This window comes from Cydia pomonella, chromosome 17 (assembly GCF_033807575.1).
Source record: "Cydia pomonella isolate Wapato2018A chromosome 17, ilCydPomo1, whole genome shotgun sequence".
In the NCBI taxonomy this organism is placed as follows: domain Eukaryota; kingdom Metazoa; phylum Arthropoda; class Insecta; order Lepidoptera; family Tortricidae; genus Cydia; species Cydia pomonella.
In genome coordinates this window covers 8,301,999-8,322,301 of record NC_084719.1, presented here as the reverse complement: position 1 = coordinate 8,322,301, position 20,303 = coordinate 8,301,999, and the positions used below count along the sequence as shown (strand labels likewise).

The 20,303-nt window shown below is 40.2% G+C and overlaps 1 protein-coding gene across 1 annotated transcript in view; it reads right to left on the bottom strand.

The window, feature by feature from the left end:
* Positions 1 to 20,303, bottom strand: part of LOC133527229 (neuroendocrine convertase 1-like) — a 66,640-nt gene that overhangs the window by 23,044 nt on the left and 23,293 nt on the right. Inside the window, exons 2-5 of the mRNA XM_061864143.1 lie at positions 14,091 to 14,192; positions 12,588 to 12,764; positions 11,899 to 12,045; positions 1,105 to 1,206 (exon numbers count right to left, since the gene is read on the bottom strand). Coding sequence (XP_061720127.1) covers positions 1,105 to 1,206; positions 11,899 to 12,045; positions 12,588 to 12,764; positions 14,091 to 14,192 — 528 coding nt within the window. The remainder of the gene's footprint in view (positions 1 to 1,104; positions 1,207 to 11,898; positions 12,046 to 12,587; positions 12,765 to 14,090; positions 14,193 to 20,303) is intronic.

Here is a 20,303-nt window from a genome sequence, read left to right as displayed (position 1 = left end):
TCCACAACTCATGAGTAGCTTTCTTAAGGCTACGTACGCACTAAGCGGCTAGCCGCGTGCGGACAGCCGCATGACGGTTAAGAATGTATGAAACCGCAACCATAAATACTGAACGCACTAAGCGGTCCGCCGCAACCGCACGCGGCTGGCCGCATAGTGCGTATGGGGCCTAAGGGCTCCTCTACACGATGGCCCAGCGTAGGCCAGTCCAAGGCACGCAGCTATGCGGTGAAATGAGATAGCAATATCACTTGCTCCCTCTAACGCATAAATGCGTCCCTAGGACTGGCCTACGCTGGGCCATCATGTAGAGGAGCCATAACTGTGTTAGGGTCTCCCCGGAGGAGCAAATTGCTCAAGCGTGGAAACGCTTGAGCAATTTCCTTAATAAATATAGAAACCGGTTTGAATAGAAAATCCGCGATAAAAAAAAGGTTGTAATCCTCAAAAATACTACACTTTGAAAGACCTCCATTTAATTAATGGAATCAAGGGACTACTAAACTAATCCATATGTCGACTTATTCTGTGGAAATAGTAAAAATTTATTGGAATATTTCGACCTGGAGGCGACCATTCAAACAGGTTACGAATTCGATTTGGATTCGTTAGGGATAGGGGATAGGGATATGATGTCAGTGTCAAAACTGTCGTTTCTTTAACCAGAAATGTCACTGACAGATCATATTCATCACAAATCCAGATCAAATTCATGACCTGTTAATGTTATTACAATCACAATACGCCTCCGCAAACATCAAAGTTCGTAAATTGTGGGCATTTTTCTCTGTCACTCTAGTTACGCTTTAATTGGAGTAAAAGAGAAAGATGCCCGCAATTTGCGAACTTCGGTGTTCGCGGTAGGTAGACCCTCTGGAGCCGTGCGAATTGCACCGAAGATCTTGTCGCGACGGGAACGAATGCAGGCAGGCGTATTATGGATAACTTTATCCACGTGATAAAATAACCGTCACATTTTAAGACCAAGGGATTGAAAGTGTTGGATACCGTTTTATCACGCTGTCACGTAGACCATCAAACGGTCACTGGTCGCCCATAGTTCCGACTTATCACACGATCATAGGAAGAGTGCAGATAACTTACTTCTCCTGCGCACCTGGTGCCGTGCGAATTACGCCGAAGGTCTTTTTGTGATGGAGACGGATCCGGGTCGCCGTCGTTGCAATCCCAACTGATTTCAGGATCCTGGACCAGAAAATAATAATTAGATGAACTTGTAGCCAGCCGATGGTCGAAATTCGTAAAAATCGATGATAATTACGAAAATTGTGATAAGTTCTGAGTTGATATGATATTCCTTCGTCAGCAGATTCTTTCCAAGGTGAAAAAGTGTGACGTGGCAAAGACGGATTCTTTTGAGATGTGGTGTTGGCGAAGGCCATATACAAACCTTACTTCTCTTTGGGGAAACATAACATAACATTGGACCTCGGACAGCTAGACGAACAAACGAACGCGAACGTGTTCATTCTAAGAGAGCCCAACGTTATTGCCACTCGATACTCCACAGCATGCTATGAACCCGATTTAGATATAGATTCTTTTGGAGATTGAAACATTACGCGGTCTCCAAATGAAATGGCAAACGTGCTCGGAGTGGGGCGTGGGACACGCATTAGTAGTCGAACGCTATGGGTAGGGTCACGCAGAATGGAGACAAATTACATGTAGTCGTGATCGTGATCCTCAACAATGAGAGAACGAGAAAGAAGATAATTGTGCCATTAATGACTAACGGTTTGCGCGTTGCGCACAAAGCGGTGAAGCGGCGGCGCGTCGCATCGGCCGCGAACATACCAGGGCCGCATGAGTTACTAGGTAGCGTCATCGCGTCAGCGGTGGCATTACGATTATACGATCTCACAGGGGCGAGTCAAAGCTAATGTGACTAGTGTACGTAAGTTTTCATGTTACGCATATTGTCAGTAGAGTAGAGCTCACGTTATATTAGTTGTTGGAAAATTAGACTGACCCGCGCTTAGTTAATAACAATGAGAATTTGGTTTGGTGGAGCAATGCAACGAGTATATATGGTAAGATTATTGGTATTAAGGAAAAATAAATTTAGTAAATTTATAATCTAGAAGCCGCCGGAAGTCCCGCACGATCAAATTGGTTAGTTTACTTGGTAAGTAAATTTTTACAGTTAACACTTATAACTAAGAATTTGATCTCTAGACGTAGCTGATGGTGGTTCAAAGTAGAAGCCGAGTAGGTACAAACTTAATTTTCTCAAACTTGTAATGAAATGTTGACATGACTTACCTACTTCAAATAAGGTCCGGAAATACCTACTACATATCAGGTGCGATGAGTGAAGATGATATGTAAAGGAATTTCATACAGCCTTACACACCTAGTCCTGTAACCTTTAAGGCAACCTTCTTTTGTTTTTAAACGTCAAAATTATGGCACGTCTTGGCATCCAACTATAAAAAACCTATAAGCAAAATTCTGTCATTATGCTGAATCCCCGAAATAATATTTAAGAAACTAAAAAAGAAAAAAAAGACAAAAACAGAAAAAAGCATAATGGCACAGATTATATAATAGTTCTTACGAACAGATACTTATCTTATCTCTCAAAGAAAACACAATTACCTACCGTTTTAATACCTAATACCGCGCCGGCGCAACGCTTAGGGTTGCCGACGCTTAGAATAGATTTTACAAATAAATACCTACTTTAACTACTTAAGTACAAATAAAAGTTTTAATGGTCAAACTAGCATTAGAACTTGTCATTAGCTGTATGAAAGGGTAGCGTCAAATAACTATGAGTAAGATAAGTAAGTAAGTAGGTAAGAAAATATTCTTTATTGTGCACCATACAGTTAAAAAATACACCGAAAGCGAAATACAAGGTTAAGACTACCTACTCTTACCTAGGAACAGGCGGTCTTATCGCTAAAGACCGATCTCTTCCAGACACCCAAGACAAGAGATAAGTTGCAATAACTAATTATAATATTATTTATAAACCGCACAATTAACCCAGCAAACATTAATGGTAAAACTTTGTTTAAAGTTTGAAACTTGATAGATATTTATGTTTATTATTATTTCCTTTATTTATCTTTTTCTCTCAGATTAGGCTTTTTACAATATGTATATAAAAGTAAAATATATAAACACTTACAAAACAATACAAAAGATATAAACACATTATAAAAAACCTAACCTAGGGTGCCGCCAGCAGCGGGGCAGGGCCCAAGCTGCCGGTGGTCAGGGCTGCAGGGAGAGGAACCGCCGGACTATCCGCGCCGTGTCCAAGATCACCGCCTTCTGCATCTGACCCTTGATCCAACCACCTAGCGAGAGTCTCTCAAGGTGTTGGTCGAGACTCTTCGCTATGAGACCGTTCGCTGAAACGACTATCGGGACAATGATCGTTGAATCAACATCCCACATGGCGGTTATCTCGTGAGCCAAGTCTAGGTACTTACTGGACTTGTCCTTCTCGGCTTTCACGAGATTCTCATCATGGGGGATGGTGATGTCGACGAGCACGGTCCGGCGTTGCGATCGATCTATTATCACGATGTCAGGCTTATTGGCTACAATAGTCCTGTCAGTGATAATAGATCGATCCCAATAGAGCGTCGCACGACCATTTTCGAGAACTGGAGCAGGTGAGTACTTGTAGTACGGTACTTCGCGGTCCACAAGGCGGTATAGAAGAGCAAGTTGCTGGTGAATAATTCTGGCTACGAGATTATGTCTGTGCAAGTACTCGCCGTTAGCAAGATGAGAACAACCGGAAATGATATGCCTGAGTGACTCTCCGGGACGGCGGCATGCCCGACAAATGTCGACCGTACCGTCCTTCAGGATATATTTCCGATAGTTGTTCGTCATCATAACTTCGTCCGCAATTGCACAGGCAAAACCCTCGGTTTCTCCGAAGAGGTCCCCGAATCGTAACCAGTTCACCGACGCGAGCAGGTCCACGTCAGGTCCCGTGAGGGCCTTGTAGAACCGCCCGTGTAGCACCTTACTCTCCCATGCCGCTTTGCGATCCGCAGTACTTAGTACCACAGGTTTGCGCCAGTTCTCGTTTGCCAAGGAGAGCGGCGTGAGGTTCCTGTCTACTGCCACCACGTCACGATGCATCCCACACTCGTTGTTAAGGAAATAATTCCTGAGATTGCACACCTCGCGGTTGTGGAGATCTTTGGCGTTTAGGAAGCCTCGACCTCCACACTTCCGTGGGATGTACAATCTCATAACAGACGAGCGTGGGTGTAGCATACGGTGTGTGGTGAGCAGTAGTCGGACCCTCCGATCCAGGGCGTCCAGCTCGGTCTGAGTCCACCTTAGTATGCCAAAGGAGTATGTGAGTAGAGGCATTACCCAGGCGTTGAAGGCGCGCACTTTGTTGCCTCCTGACAAAAGACTGTTAAGGACTTTTGTGAGCCGACTGAAAAAGCGCTCCTTCACCGACTGTCTAATACCCTCGTCCTCAATACCCAACGACTGTGACATACCAAGGTATTTGTAGGTTTCTGATTCAGAGATAGATCTGAAAGACATTGTCTCAGAAAGTTGTAAATTTGTTGAATTTACAACCTTCCCCCGCTGTACATGCATAACCGCACATTTATCGACACCAAACTCCATGTTGATGGCACTACTGAAGACTTCGGTGGTTTTCAGTAGCTCCAACAAATCTTGGCTATTTGGTGCAAATAATTTGAGGTCATCCATGTACAGAAGGTGAGAAATGACTTCACCCTCTCTCCGAAGCCGGCAACCTAGTCCCGAATCCTTCAGCAGGGTGCTGAGGGGATTCAGAGCTAGGCAGAACCACAGGGGACTCAGACTATCACCCTGGAATATTCCTCGCTCAATCCTTATAAAATCCTGCGGGCCAGGGCGGTCATCCCCGCCTCCTGGTTGACGAAGGACTGTGGTCCACTGCCTCATACACGCGCTTAGGAAGGCTCTTAAAGCTGTATCAACTTTATACAGCTCTAAGACCCTCCCCAGCCATGAGTGAGGCACCGAATCATAGGCCTTCTTGTAGTCAATCCAAGCAGCAGAGAGGACCCCCCTATTCCGCCGGATTTGTTGGCAAATGGTCATGTCTATGAGGAGGAGCTCTTTAGTACCACGGGACCCAACCCTACATCCATTTTGAGCGGAGGCCAAAATGTTGTTAGCAACAATGTGCGCGTTTATTTTTGATCTCAAAATGGATGTAAGGAGCTTGTAGAGTGTAGGCAAGCACGTGATGGGTCTGTAGTTCTTTGCTTCCGTGGTACTACCGGACTTATAGAGCAGGAAGGTGACACCCGTTGTTAAGGAAGGTGGGAGAGAACCAAGCTCGAGGGCTTGTTGAAATTGTGCTGCCAAGCGTGAGTGCGAGCATCGGAACCATTTTAGCCAGAAGTTGTGCAATCCATCCGGCCCAGGGCTTTTCCAGTTCTGGGCCGTGCGGATGGCACAACTTACGTCATCGGGGCTGATGGTGATTGCCCCCATAGGTTCGATGGACTCGCACTCACGCTCGACAACACTCATCCAACCCTCCTCGGTGTGTTCGACAGGCACTGACCAGATGCTACGCCAGAAATCAGTCATGGCAGTAGCATCTGGCGACCGCGTGTCGGACGCACGAAGGTTGGTTTCCTCCCACTTTCGGTATACCTTCCTTTGATCACTCTGAAAAAGACGATTCTGCTGGAATCGATCCACACGCTTTCTGTAGCGGCGAATACGGTTTGCCCATGCATACACTTTCTGCTTAAGAAAGTCGATGCGCTCCGTGAGATTGGCAATATAGTCGCGGGGCTCAATACCCGTCCCCGCGAACGCCTGATTCACGAAGCGCATTACTCGGGGGCGGTGGTTGCCCCCCCTGAAGCAGATCAGCTTTGCAATGAGAGTCCTAAACGAGTTGATACGTCGCTCGATCCGTATTTGCCATGCGGGGGCACCTCCGGCGGTCCTAGGTGCACGTTCAGCGTCCGGAAACTTGACTCGTGCAACACGGCACGCCGCGATGGCTCCGCAATACATGATCGAGTGTGTATCATCTAAATCTTTACTAGTCCATAAATATGGTTCTAGTAAAGCGTTTAGGGCTCCCACTAGCGCTAGATTGCGTCTATTCATAGGCAGACGTGGTATTCGTGGCCTAGTGTTGGTTGTGGAGCGATACTGCGTAATCGCCTCTTCCAAAGTCCTCCTCAGTTGCTCATTAGCAGATGTACTCACGCTCTGACTCGCATAGTCCCCCTCGTCGGTACCGAAATCAGCCCGCGGCGCCCCCGGTGCCAGGTCGGGTGCGGGCACCAGATCCGGCGATGTAGCGGGCAGATCTCGCACCGAGGTGGAGTCCGCGCGAGCAGAGAGAGCCTCCTGGCGAAGCCGATCAAGTGTCGCGTCATCCAACCGCTTTAGCCGCTGAATAACGCGCACCTGATCCGATAGTCGCTGCTCCGACACGGTGATGGTGGGTTCAAGAGCCTGAAACAGAGGCAGTATCCTTGAACGATACGCAGATAGCTGTGTTCCCCCCTCTGTAGCCCCATAATAGGCGCGCATGACATTCTCATTCATCGATTGAGACCATCTCATGCGACGCACTATACCACCGGCAGCGGGAGCCGTGGGCGGGGCAGGATGTCCCGCAGGCCCCAAGCGTGCCGGCAGCGGTGGCCGTCCCCGTCGCGCAGGTGGTCGTGGCGGCGAGGGCGACAGCCCGCGCTCGTCGCTGCTCGTCTCGCTGGCGTTCGCGTCAGGCGCAGTGGCATAGTCGTCGCCTGACGACGAAGACGAGGAGCTGGACGACGCGGGCGGGGGTGGTGGTCGTGCGCTTTGTTCCGCTTTCTTGCGCGATCTCGTAATCATCTTCACTATTTTACACGTCGCCGTTTGACAGTTTTAGCAATAAGTGTATTTGTCTTGCACATTTGGTCTTGATGTCATTTTTGGTGTTAAACATTGTAGCAAATAGGTAAAAATACACAAAAACTGTGTAATAAAGCAAAAACGGCGATTATTATTATTATTATTATTTATTATTTATTGTTCGGAGAACCAACAGCTATAGATTGTACAATAGTTATATATATAGATAACAAAGAGCCAATTATAGGTTCCCACCGGTAGCAACAATATTACAAAAAATATTATAGAAATTATAAATATATGTATGTACATCGTATATCGTAATTAAAAATAATAACAATAGTTGTACTTATATTGAGAATGTCTACTTTTCTTATCTATCGGAAGAGCAAATACGTTTTTTTTTATTAGTTTTGATATTTTTGCATCCATCCACACTACAAGCTGTGTTATTTGTTCGTGACGAAGATATTTATATAAAGTTAAAAAAAACTAAAAAACACGCTTTTATAATATAAACTAAAAAGTAGAAAATATTTTCAATATAGAAATCAATTAATAAACAATAATTAGTAGTATTGTGAAAAAAGTGTGGGGCGCTTTTCAAGAACGGATATTAGCGATACGGATAGAGCGCCCCACACTTTTTTCACAATATTGTTTATTAATTGATTTCTATATGTATTGAAAATATTTTCTACTTTTTAGTTTATTCATATTATAAATGCGTGTTTTTTTTAACTATATTTATTTTCCACTTTTTAGTTCGATTTATTGTCAAAAATACACTTTATATCTCTTAATAAGGATTTATCGGAGGGCAAATCTCGTGCCAGCAGCTGCGATAATTTCAGCTCCAAAAAAGCGTGTTAGAAAGCCTGGCTGTCAGGGATGTGGGATGTGATATAGTTTTATGTACTGTTTCATCGAAATTATTCCGTACCTTACCGACTGTCGATGGTAGTTTCGTTGACTATACCATGGTTGTAACGGGTAACGGGGAATCAGGGTTCTGTTCTGGAGAGGGAGCCTGAAAAACAGTTACCTCATCCGAGGAAGGCAGCAGGCGCACCAATTGCCCATTCCCGGCACGTGGAGGTAGTGACCAAAATGTCGATACAAGACTTATCCGAGGTCCCGTCATCGGAATGAATACACTTTATACATCGATGTAATATATATATATATATTACATCGATGACTTTATATAATTTTATGAGGATCCATTGGAGGGCAAGTTTGGTGCCAGCAACCGCGATAGAGTTACAAACTCACAAACCCACAAACATACAAGTGAAGCTAATATAAAAGCGTGTTAAAATATTTTATAGTTGGAGACCTAGTCTACTTTTATCATTTCCCATTATCATTCCCATTTTCCAAGTATAAAATTAAGATTGATGAAGCGATTTTTATACCCTTAATGGAATATTATTCCGAAATTTTTTAGTTAAATGTCTATAATGTGAAAATGTTTCATAAAACCACACAATCCTTTTTTAAATTATTTCATTGCAAGTTTGAGAAACACTATACAAATCTCGGCGAAAAACGGGGTTGCCGGCCGCGTATCCCTATCGACCTCGCTGCGCTCGGCCGTCTATATCTACTTGGCCTGCAACCCTTCGTTTCCCGTCCTCTATAGTAATGTACTAACTCATATCATATGCCTCCTCTCATGGCAGAGAGTGTTTTACGCTATAATCTCCACGCTAGCCATTGGGCGTCGGCATTGGCCGACGAAATGATGAAATGGTACTAAAATTAAATTCCTTGATTGATTGATTTGTGTGATAAACCACATAAACACTGAAAAAAAGTGGCTGTGACATAATCGGACAGACAGACGGACATGACGAATCTATAAGGGTTCCGTTTTTTGCCATTTGGCTACGAAACCCTAAAAACTATGCTAAGAGCAACTAAACTAGAAGTACATATAAAAGAACTTGTGAACTCTCAAAACCGCCCTTGGAGCCTTTTTGCTTAGAATTTTCATCATGTATCTCGCAGCTACCAGGCAATCATACATAACAAGTATCGAACGAACCGTGGTGAGTCGTCTAACTGCAACGCCCGTGAACCCCATCGCGGGCGCTGTGGCCACCTCTCCGATAATAGGCTTGCATAACTCTAATGTACCATCGTCAATACTGTCAGTTGACTATTTGTGAAACTTATTGCAATGTTTTAAGATTTAAAATAGTAAGATGATTGCTGTTAGTAGTCTGCGAAGGAAAGTGAATGAACGCTGTCCCGTGTCCCGGGAAAAGCGGCGCCCTCTATACACATACGCCAACAACAGGATCTGCGAGTCTCGTGAAGCATCGCGGGCACTGCGGCCACCTCTTTGCTACTAGGATAACATAAACCGCACATAGTTTGCGTTACTACTAGTGAGCTCAGTTCTTCATTTTGTCTATGATCAATGATCAGAATTACATTCACAACAGGAATTTACGAGATATTTAGTGCTTACAAATTTAATAAATTTAATTATTATTTACAATGTCAACATCCAAGACAATGTGGACCCCAGAATTATATTAATAATATGTCTAAAAAAAGATTTCATATAAGTAGTATTTTTTAATACTGGCAACAAGAAACTTAATTGGCAACACATAAAAGACGGCTGAAGTGTGCTTGGGGTAACTAACTGGTGCTACGAACCCCTCTGCAATACTAGGACTACATGACACATACGTAGTTAGCATCAATGTTGTCCACTAGGTTTCCCAAGCGCTTACCAAGCGAGGCGAAGGTTGAGGATACCCAGTGTTACGCATCGTGGGGACTCGGGTAAGGATCTCAGATCACATTATACTGGCTTGAGAGAAATGGACACACTATTTACAATTTTAAATGAGGAATATGTAGTACATTCGACGCTCAGTAGCGTCACATAGTGTGAAGAAAGCACACGCATATAGCCACCGATGTTCCAATTCCATTGTCTAGGTCGCGCTAGGGTGCTACCAACGCTCCTCCGGTACCAAGGCAACATAAAATTCGCGAGCAAAATTTTCACCGTCGGCCAAGTGCGACTGCCAAAACATTACTTTGTAGTGTTTGCAAATATTAAGAAGTCCAGTTTCCGCGGTCGAGTACTCGAGACTTTGACCATGTTAAAATAGTCGATTGTGTCACAAGGGAGCAAAATGACATATGACGGCGAAGGCGTACATGAATCCTGAACGAAGCGATAAAATAACGTAGTGAGGGATTCAAGTGTTAACACATGTGACACATACTGCTTTTCACATCACCTATGAGGAAACTAATATAATTAAAAAAAATATTTTAGCCAAAAATAGGAACGCTCCTAATTCGATTACGTTTAGTAATTTGACAGAGTCAAGATAGGTGCAACGACGAGCGAAGCGAGGAGGAACATGTTAGGTGGACTGCGTTTTTAGGGTTCCGTAGCCAAATGGCAAAAAACGGAACCCTTATAGATTCGTCATGTCCGTCTGTCTGTCCGATTATGTCACAGCCACTTATTTCCGAAACTATTGGGAGCGTGCACGACTGTCACGCAACCTAGTGTCCGCAAGTCTAGGGGAAAACGTCAATTCACTACATCTTATAAAACTACTCCAAAACTAAAAACTACTGAACGGATTTTCATACAACTTTCATCTATCAATAGAGTGATTCTTGAGGAAGGCTTAAGTATATAACTTGTTAAGGTTTTGTGTAAATTGTTTGAAATATAACGATGTTGTCGGAAAAAATCACGCTGGCTAGGAGCTTTAATCGAAAACGCTGCCTAATCCGTTTGAGCTATAACAACACAATGTATGGTGGGGTTGTTTCTCATTCATAGGTCTACAAAAAAGTTCGCGATGTTAAATGTCTCTCTTTTAAGGATAACTTACTATATCCATTCATAACTTCTAGAAAAAGATCACGTAATATGTGGCATTTGCAAAGCTATTTACATGGATACATTATTAACAATTATCAAAATAAATACGTTAGTTATATTAAGCATTTCATACAGATTACAATGGTCCCTTATACCATTCAATTTAAATTAATATTTCAGGAGTAATCGTAAATCAAAGTTGCATTTCGAGCCATATAATTGTACGAAATGTTAAAGACGCTATCCGCAGTTAGTTCAAATTTTTACCACCTTATGCGCTGCGATCGCTTTACTTACCCCCACCATGCACTTCGCACGGTCCCAATAAGAGCTATACTGTTCAAACTTAGTAAATGGATGTATTCTATGAACCGCATCAAGATTTTTACACAAAAATAGAAAAAAAAAACAATAAATTTTGGGGGTTCCCCATACTCAAACTCAAAAAATCTTTTTTCATCAAACCCATACGTGTGGGGTATCTATGGATAGGTCTTCAAAAATGATATTGAGGTTTCTCATATCATTTTTTTCTAAACTGAATAGTTTGCGCGAGAGACACGTCCAAAGTGGTAAAATGTGTGCCCCCCCCCACCCCCCGTAACTTCTAAAATAACAGAATGAAAAATCTAAAGAAAATATATGATATACATTACCATGCAAACTTCCACCCAAAAATTGGTTTGAACGAGATCTAGTAAGTAGTTTTTTTTAATAAGTCATAAATGGTACGGAATCCTTTATGGGCGAGTCCGACTCGCACTTGACCGCTTTTTTTTCATCGAACAATGTTAAATTACGTAAATAAACTTTTTAGGTTTTGTATTAAACTTTGAGTCGCCACGCGAATAATTGGTTGCGAAATGACATTCAGCAAAAATAGTTTTCGTCAATGATTTAGAGAACCGAGAACCTGTCTAGCGAGTCGCTGGTAGGTAGTAAATGTGTCATGACTGTTATGAGCGCTGGAGAGCAACATACACCTTACACACTACGAACATTGGGCTTCGCCCTTGCATTATACATAGTAGCTAAATGGACTCATTCGGCTTCGTCTCGGCTGACAATTACCGTCATCAGGCAGGTGCGCCGCAGCCGGTGAATCCTATGGCGTACACGGGTGACACGTTCTGTCACTTTAACATACTCACATAGTTATCACGCAGGTCGGTGTGGTTGTGTTCTACGCCGTCGTCGAGCACGGACACGCGAACACCGCGGCCAGTGTACCCCATGGCGTACACGGGTAACACATTCAGGTCTAGGTGGTGCAGCGAGCGTACGTTGCGCGAGTCTTGCTGGAATTTACAAAAAAAATATTTTTACTACCAAAAACGATAGTAGTAGATCCTAAGTCATGCTTATAAAACGTGTAGGTAAATGGTGCTTTTATTTTATAAAATTTTTTGACTGAATACCTATTTTTGCTGCCCATAACCTAATTGCCCAGAACCGGAGTACCGGAGTCAGTCAGTCAGGAGAAATATGATTCGAGCCCTACACCCCGACAGACGGCAACAGGATAAAAATAAGAAAGCAGAAGAACTATTTTAGCTAAGAACCTTGAAAACATGAATTGAGTTGTTTGTACTTACTTTCGGTTGTACTACGTTATACTTTAGGTGTAGGTATAGGTACTAACTTTTTACTTGATTTCAATATACTTTTGTGTAAAATGGGTGACATGAATGCAATGGGTACCTACTTATTAGTCAATAACAGCCATGCGTTATGTGCACGTCTGTTTCGGTACCTGCCTCATTAGAATCTATATAGTCGGCAAAAAGTGTTGGCGCAAAAATAAAAATTTAATTATTTCCTAATATAAAGCATAACGTACCAAATACCATTCTTCTCCCCACAATTCATCGTTGAACAGAGGCCTGCCTACCTCCCTCTTCTGTCTCTTTTCCGCTTGAGTATCTATCCTCTTCACTCGCTCTAGAGACGCATCTGGTTCCGGGGTCGGGTAGCGTTTTACTCGCGACTTGGAGAATAATGGTTCAGCCCATCTTATCTGCAATCGGTTGGAGGGCAAGGAAATAAAGCAGTCTTGGAGTAAATTTAATAATTAAAAGCAGCTATGTGCGAGTCGGACTCGCCCATGAAGGGTTCCGTACCATTTATGACGTATTAAAAAAAACTACTTACTAGATCTCGTTCAAACCAATTTTCGGTGGCAGTTTGCATGATAATCAGTACATCATATATTTTATTTAGTTTTATCGTTCTCTTATTTTAGAAGATACACGGGGCGGGGGGACACACATTTTACCACTTCGGAAGTGGCTCTCGCGCAAACTATTCAGTTTAGATTTTTTTTTATTAGAAACCTCAATATCATTTTTGAAGTCCTATCCATAGATACGCCACACGTATGGTTTTGATAAAAAAAAATATTGAATTTCAGTTCTAAGTATGGGGAACATTATATTTATATTTCAACAGTATAGTTCTTATAGTTTCGGAAAAAAGTGGCTGTGACATACGGACGGACAGACAGACAGACATGACGAATCCATAAGGTTTCCGTTTTGCCATTTGGCTACGGAATCCTAAAAAAAGTTTGTATGGAAGATCGACCTTTCGCACTTATACCTAAGTTATATTTATAATTTATCGCCTTTTTCTCCCGACAACGCTAGATTGCCATCGTCATACACACTAAAGACGGGACTATTAGACTTAAAACTAAATTTATATAATACTCGTAATTCACATAAACTCGCCTTTAACGAATTACCCCGTTATTTACCTATATAGTATTTCAAAGAGCCACTACTATGATGAGATCAGTTTAAAGACAGTTAATATTTACGAGATTTTCGATCCCTGCCTGGGTATCAAAGAGGAGGTTTAGGTTATACGAAGTTATATAAATCTTTGCTGGGTACGGTTATAACGACCACGTGTACCAATACCCGGACGTCCCATATACCAGGCTTACAGTAGTAACAAGGAGTACTTCTGTAATGACGGCATTGAGACGCGCTGAGAGTTTTTCAGAATTTCACAAATTTTTTTTTAGCTGAATTAGAGAGACATTTAATATTGCCACCACATTGCCATGTTGGTTATCGTAACTCTATTAAATTAAAATTGCATTGTAATTGTATCAAAAACTTAAATTACAACTTAGTGAGTGTTTTTGTATAAAAATAAAAAGAGTTATTGTGATTAGTGCAGAATATAGTTTAAATTCAAGGGAAAATCCGTAACCGTAAGGGTAAAGTACCACCCAGACCTTTTTTACATACGTCGTGAAGCCACAATGGGACCACGTGTACCAAAACCCGGACGTCCCATGTACCAGGCCCCCAGAGCTAGTAAAGAGTAAACCTACCCTCCGGTCTTTGATGAGAGCCAGCGAGGAGTCGCCGTACGTGCGTCGCTGCTTACTGTGCCGATACTTTAGAAAGGAGTAGGTGTTCGGGAAACCGGCCACCTGTAAACAATGTTCACAGAAGCTATAATATAATAATTAATAGAGTCGGACCAAGGTAACTCGGCAGCAATTTTAATAGCACAGACTCTGCAAGTGTTATCTGAAACTTCACAATTTCATAGAAATTTGAGAAAATCGCTGCCGAGTTAACTTGGTATGACTACATAAGACGTGAGCGGGACCAACCTTACATAGTAGTCAACCTGTGGCTGACCACTGGACACTGAGATCACGGAACTCAGAACCCAATAGTAAGCCGTTAAAATAGGACGGCTGGGCACTGGGTACTTAAAGGCTGTCTATTGGTACACAGCAGTGGCGGATCATTCAAAGAACTCGATTCCCACCGGCTTGTCTAACTTCAGCCCGATGAGTACTTTCACGATCGGTTCATGGAGAAAAGGAAAGCAAAATTAGCTCCGGGTTCCCTACGAATATTTGTGACGCGCCGCCACTGGTACACAGGGGGGTGATTACAGGCAAAAAGGCCCTTTCAAAAAGCTAAATTAAATTACATTTTATTCTTTATAAAAATTATACTTTATTAAATTATTGAAGAGAAAAAACATTAATAATTCTTATTGGTCAATTAGTGGGCAAATGAGACGATCTTGAACTTAGAAATTTCGTAAAAGGCTGACTCCTGGTGCCTTTACCCTATAAAAGCAACTAGAGCACACTTAAAAGTTACTACTGAACAACGACACTTGACATTAGCAAAATCATCATAGATTTGACGGAGGATTTTATCTTAAAAGAAGAATAAGACCCTGATGACAGTGATGACATTCATTTTGACACTTGTTACGGTAAATTAATCTCGTAAATGATTAAAAAAATTACACTAAAAACTATTTACGTTAATCGTTAATATCACCAATACTGGTAGCTCAAGAAAATTAAAAAAATCAGGAGCAATATTTCGTGTAGTTTTGAAAATTGGTATATAGTTGGTACATTAGCAAAATCATCATAGATTTGACGGAGGATTTTATCTTAAAAGAAGAATAAGACCCTGATGACAGTGATGACATTCATTTTGACACTTGTTACGGTAAATTAATCTCGTAAATGATTAAAAAAAATTACACTAAAAACTATTTACGTTAATCGTTAATATCACCAATACTGGTAGCTCAAGAAAATTAAAAAAATCAGGAGCAATATTTCGTTAGTTATACCTTGTGGTCTCCAAATAAACATACTAAAAGTCCTCGAGGGTGGGGGTTGTGCTGAGGGTGTGGGGTTAAAGGTACCTTTTTTCAGATGTTTGCTCACATCTTGAATAAAAATAGCATTATAATTACTTCAGACAAACGTTTTATCATAAAAATTCCTACAAAATTGGTTGTTTATTTTTACTCAACGATCAATACTTTAGGAGCTACAGGGTGTTTAAGTTAACAAAGATACAAAAAATAGACGATTTATGAAAACGTAGTTTTTTCGTAATTGTGCATCATAAATCAATTTTTTAGTTTAGACTAAGCAAGCTTAGTCACCAGTTGACCAAATATAAAAAAGTGGCCAAGAGCATGTCGGGCCATGTTTAGTGTAGATTTCCGTAAATACCCGTCCGTCAAAATAGACTAAAGGAAAAAACTCAAAAATCTGAAAACACCGTCAGCACAACCCCCATCCGCGAGGACTTTTAGTATGTTCATCTAGACACCACAAGGTATTATTGTACTAATTTACTAAACTACACCAATTATTGCCCCTGATTGCCCATATTCGGGTTAATTTTTTTGAGCTACACAGATAAAAAAGATATCTTAATTCAAAACGCAAAACTCTCTTGCGCACGGTTACTTATATAAAATAATAAATTGCTTAGACCAATAAATATGTCTCGAGTTAAAAACAACATAATTTTTAAAGGAGAATAAAAATTATTTAGTTTTATCTTTACACATTTTTAAAGCGAATGGTAGTGATTTGAGTTATGATATTAATTATTCGCCGCAAGAAAAAACGTCTTAGCAAGAGATATAGCACGCTCTTAAAAAACGGTTTTATCTTGAGTAACTCTTCCTCAAACCAAAAATATTACCCAATTCCAAAGAAGAAGCACCAAAATTTTCTTTTGAGACTTTTAAGTTTTTAGGCAAGAGCGATTAATTCTTGGTTTGATGTTTTCAATATACAGTCAAGAGCTAAAGCTATTTTAAAAAAGAAGCACCAAAACTTTGGTTTGAGACTTTTAAGTTTTTATACAAGAGCCATTAATTATTGGTTTGATGTTTTCAACCTACAGTCAAGAGCCAAAGCTATTTCAAAGAAGAAACACCAAAATTTTCCTTTGAGACTTTAAAGTTTTTAGACAAGAGCGATAAATTCTTGGTTTGATGTTTTCAACATCCAGTCAAGAGCTAAAGCTATTTAAAAGAAGAAGCACCAAAATGTTGCTTTGAGACTTAAGTTTTTACGCAAGAGTGATTAATTCTTGGTTTGATGTTGTCAATATATAGTCAAGAGCCAAAGCTATTTTAAAGAAAAAGCACCAAAACTTTGGTTTGAGACTTCTACATAAAATAGTATCAATAAATTTGATGAACAGGACAAAAGCGCTGGTGGCCTAGCGGTAAGAGCGTATGACTTGCAATCCGGAGGTCGCGGGTTCAAACCCCGGCTCGTACATTATGAGTTTTTCGGAACTTCTGTACGAACATTTGATATTCACCAGTGGCTTTTCGGTGAAGAAGAAAAACATCGTGAGGTAACCGGGCTAATCCCAATAAGGCCTCTAGTTTAACCCTCTGGGTCAGATGACAGTCGCTTTCGCAAAAACTAGTGCCTACGCCAATTCTCGGGATTAGTTTCCAAGCGGACCCCAGGCTCCCATGAGCCGTGGCAAAATGCCGGGACAACGCGAGGAAGAAGAAGATTAAGAGGATTATTGAAAAGTTTAGAACTATAAAGATTTCAACGAATGACGAAAATCATGTTGGTTTAAGAAAATTAATCCTTTATTCAAGACATACTAAACTTGGCGCTAAGAGATTTGAGCTCTAGATATAAATAATATCATATTTCACATTGAGTAACGTACTCTTGAACCAATGCTTTTTCTTGTTTTTATGGAGAATTATAATTCTCAATTCAGTTATGAGTGAACCCCAAGAAACAAAGTTTCTTGGCACAAGTTCTTTAAGTATTGCACTAAGACACTTAGGTTCAATTTTAAAAATACAATACTTAAAACAAAACGTAAACGCTCTTGGTGAGAATAATGAGCTTTTTAAAAAAAAAAACTTTTTTAGCTCGGATAGAAAATTTAATTTTTTAGCTTAAATAATAAACTTTGAAATATTTTATATCTTGACGCAACACCAAATCTCGAACAAGCACCAAAAGGGTTGATCCTGCTCAATGCTCCTCAATCGCCCGAAATAAATGGTAAGAACTTTTATTAAGAGGGAAGTATACACGTGATCGTCCATACAAAAAGATAAAACGTTCCACTTCTAAATATTTTCCATTCTCCATGATTTTTTAGTATGTTATTGACACAATGAAAAACTAGGTTTATAAATTTTCTTCTTTTTCAAAATATGCTTTTTTTTTAAAGTTAAACCTTTAATCTAGAATTCTAGAATATCGACCGATCGATCGACTTCAAAATCAAACTAATTTGTTAAGATTTAGTTAATGGAAAACGATTTTTCCCGAAATCTTAAACTTAGAACTGAAACTCAAAAAATCTTTTTTCATCAAACCCATACGTGTGGGGTATCTATGGATAGGTCTTTAAAAATGATATTGAGGTTTCTAATATAATTTTTTTCTAAACTGAATAGTTTGCGCGAGAGACACTTCCAAAGTGGTAAAATGTGTGTCCCCCCCCCCCCCCGTAACTTCTAAAATGACAGAATGAAAAATCTAAAAAAAAATATATGATATACATTGCCATGCAAACTTCCACCGAAAATTGGTTTGAACGAGATCTAGTAAGTAGTTTTTTTTTAATATGTCATCAACTTTAAAAAAAAAAATTTTTTCATCAAACCCATACGTGTGGGTTATCTATGGATAGGTCTTTAAAAATGATATTAAGGTTTCTAACATAATTTTTTTCTAAACTGAATAGTTTGCGCGAGAGACACTTCCAAAGTCGTAAAATGTGTGTCCCCCCCCCTGTAACTTCTAAAATAACAGAATGAAAAATCTAAAAAAAATATATGATATACATTGCCATGCAAACTTCCACTGAAAATTGGTTTGAACGAGATCTAGTAAGTAGTTTTTTTTAATAAGTCATAAAAGTAAAAAAAAATTTTTTTTATCAAACCCATACGTGTCGGGTATCTAGTTTTAATATTTAGTAAGTAGTTTTTTTTAATACGTCAATGGTACGGAACTCTTCATGGGCGAGCCCGACTCGCACTTGGCCGCTTTTTTTTAATACACATGTATCTATTTTATTAGCACCTAGCTACCTCGACAGAATTGAGTGCCTTTCATCCTTTGGTTAACAATCTATATATTATTGCTTATTTTTAGGGTTCTATATTTCCTGTATTGTTACTGGGTATGTCTAAGAAATGCAGTTATTTCGTTTTTGTTCCGCTCTTTAATAGCTCAGGACTCCTCAACCTTTTTTACATCATGCCCCCTAAGATTGAGGATTTACTACTTTAGCCAACAATACTACGAGGTTTATTTTCAATACATATTGAGGTTCTTACTTGCTTCTTAGCAATTTTTGGCAATCTAACAAACTATGCTAGTATTTCTATTGTAGCATACCTATATAGTACCTATGCTAGACCTACTATATATATTTATAGGTAATGCAGGTATAGTATGGGGGAAGTCTAATTAATTGACCGAGTAAAAGCGAAATTCTTCGTTGCAGCAAATATGCTTTCACATGATGTTCACATCTCTATCCGGCAGGTCGCATTTCTCAACCGAGTCTCGTGAAATTTAGTATGCAGATTCGTTAAATGAATTGATTATTTTTGACAATTTTTTTGTCAAAACGGTGGAACTATATGAGTGTCCGCGAGGTGTACTGCCACTAGAAATATTTTATAGACAGACTATCCGTCTCTTTCACGTCGTTAGGGTGTAAAATATTGGGCACCCGTTTCGAACATGTGTGCAATATTGATTGGTGTGAGCGTCACTCACCCCTTGCCAAATATTGCATCGCTTGCACCCGCCCCTTTTTACCATGACTCCTGCATACTTCTATTGTCCTAGTATTTGACGTCTAAGACAATGGGATGTAGGCGGCGCCCTACGCCTCAGATTTTGGGCGGGGATGATCTGAGACAATCAGTAATATAGACGGAAATAATGACAAATTGTACAAAGATTGCGTAAAAATAGCATTAAATCTTAGGCAATTTATTTCACGGTCGGTCGTACCTAGTTGCTAGATTAAGGCCAAAAATAGTCGAAATAAAAGTGATTCTATTTTATATATGTTGACTTTTTTTTTTGAATTTAAAACTCCTATGGAAAAATACCGTTACTGATATTAAAGGTAAAGTTTGCTACTATAAAACAGTAGGAACGTATGTGTATAATCTAAATGTATGTGTAAATGTAAAATCGTACTTCTGTCTAAATAGTCAATAATCAACGTTAAAAAATAAAAAGCGGCCAAGTGCGAGTCGGACTCGCGCTTGAAGGGTTCCGTACCATTTATGTCGTATTAAAAAAAATCTACTTACTAGATCTTGTTCAACATTTTACCACTTTGGACACACATTTTTCACTTTGGAAGTGTCTCTCGAGCAAACTATTCAGTTTAGAAAAAAACAATATTAGGAACCTAAATATCATTTTTGAAGACCTATCCATAGATACCCCACACGTATGGGTTTGATGAAAAAAGATTTTTTGAGTTTCAGTTCTAAGTATGGAGAACCCCCAAAATTTATTGTTTTTTTTTTTCTATTTTTGTGTGAACATCTTAATGCGGTTCAAGAATACATCCACTTACTAAGTTTGAACAGTATAGCTCTTATAGTTTCGGAAAAAAGTGGCTGTGACATAATCGGACAGACAGACGGACATGACGAATCTATAAGGGTTCCGTTTTTTGCCATTTGGCTACGGAACCCGAAAAACGAATTTATTTATGGTAAAACCTCTTTC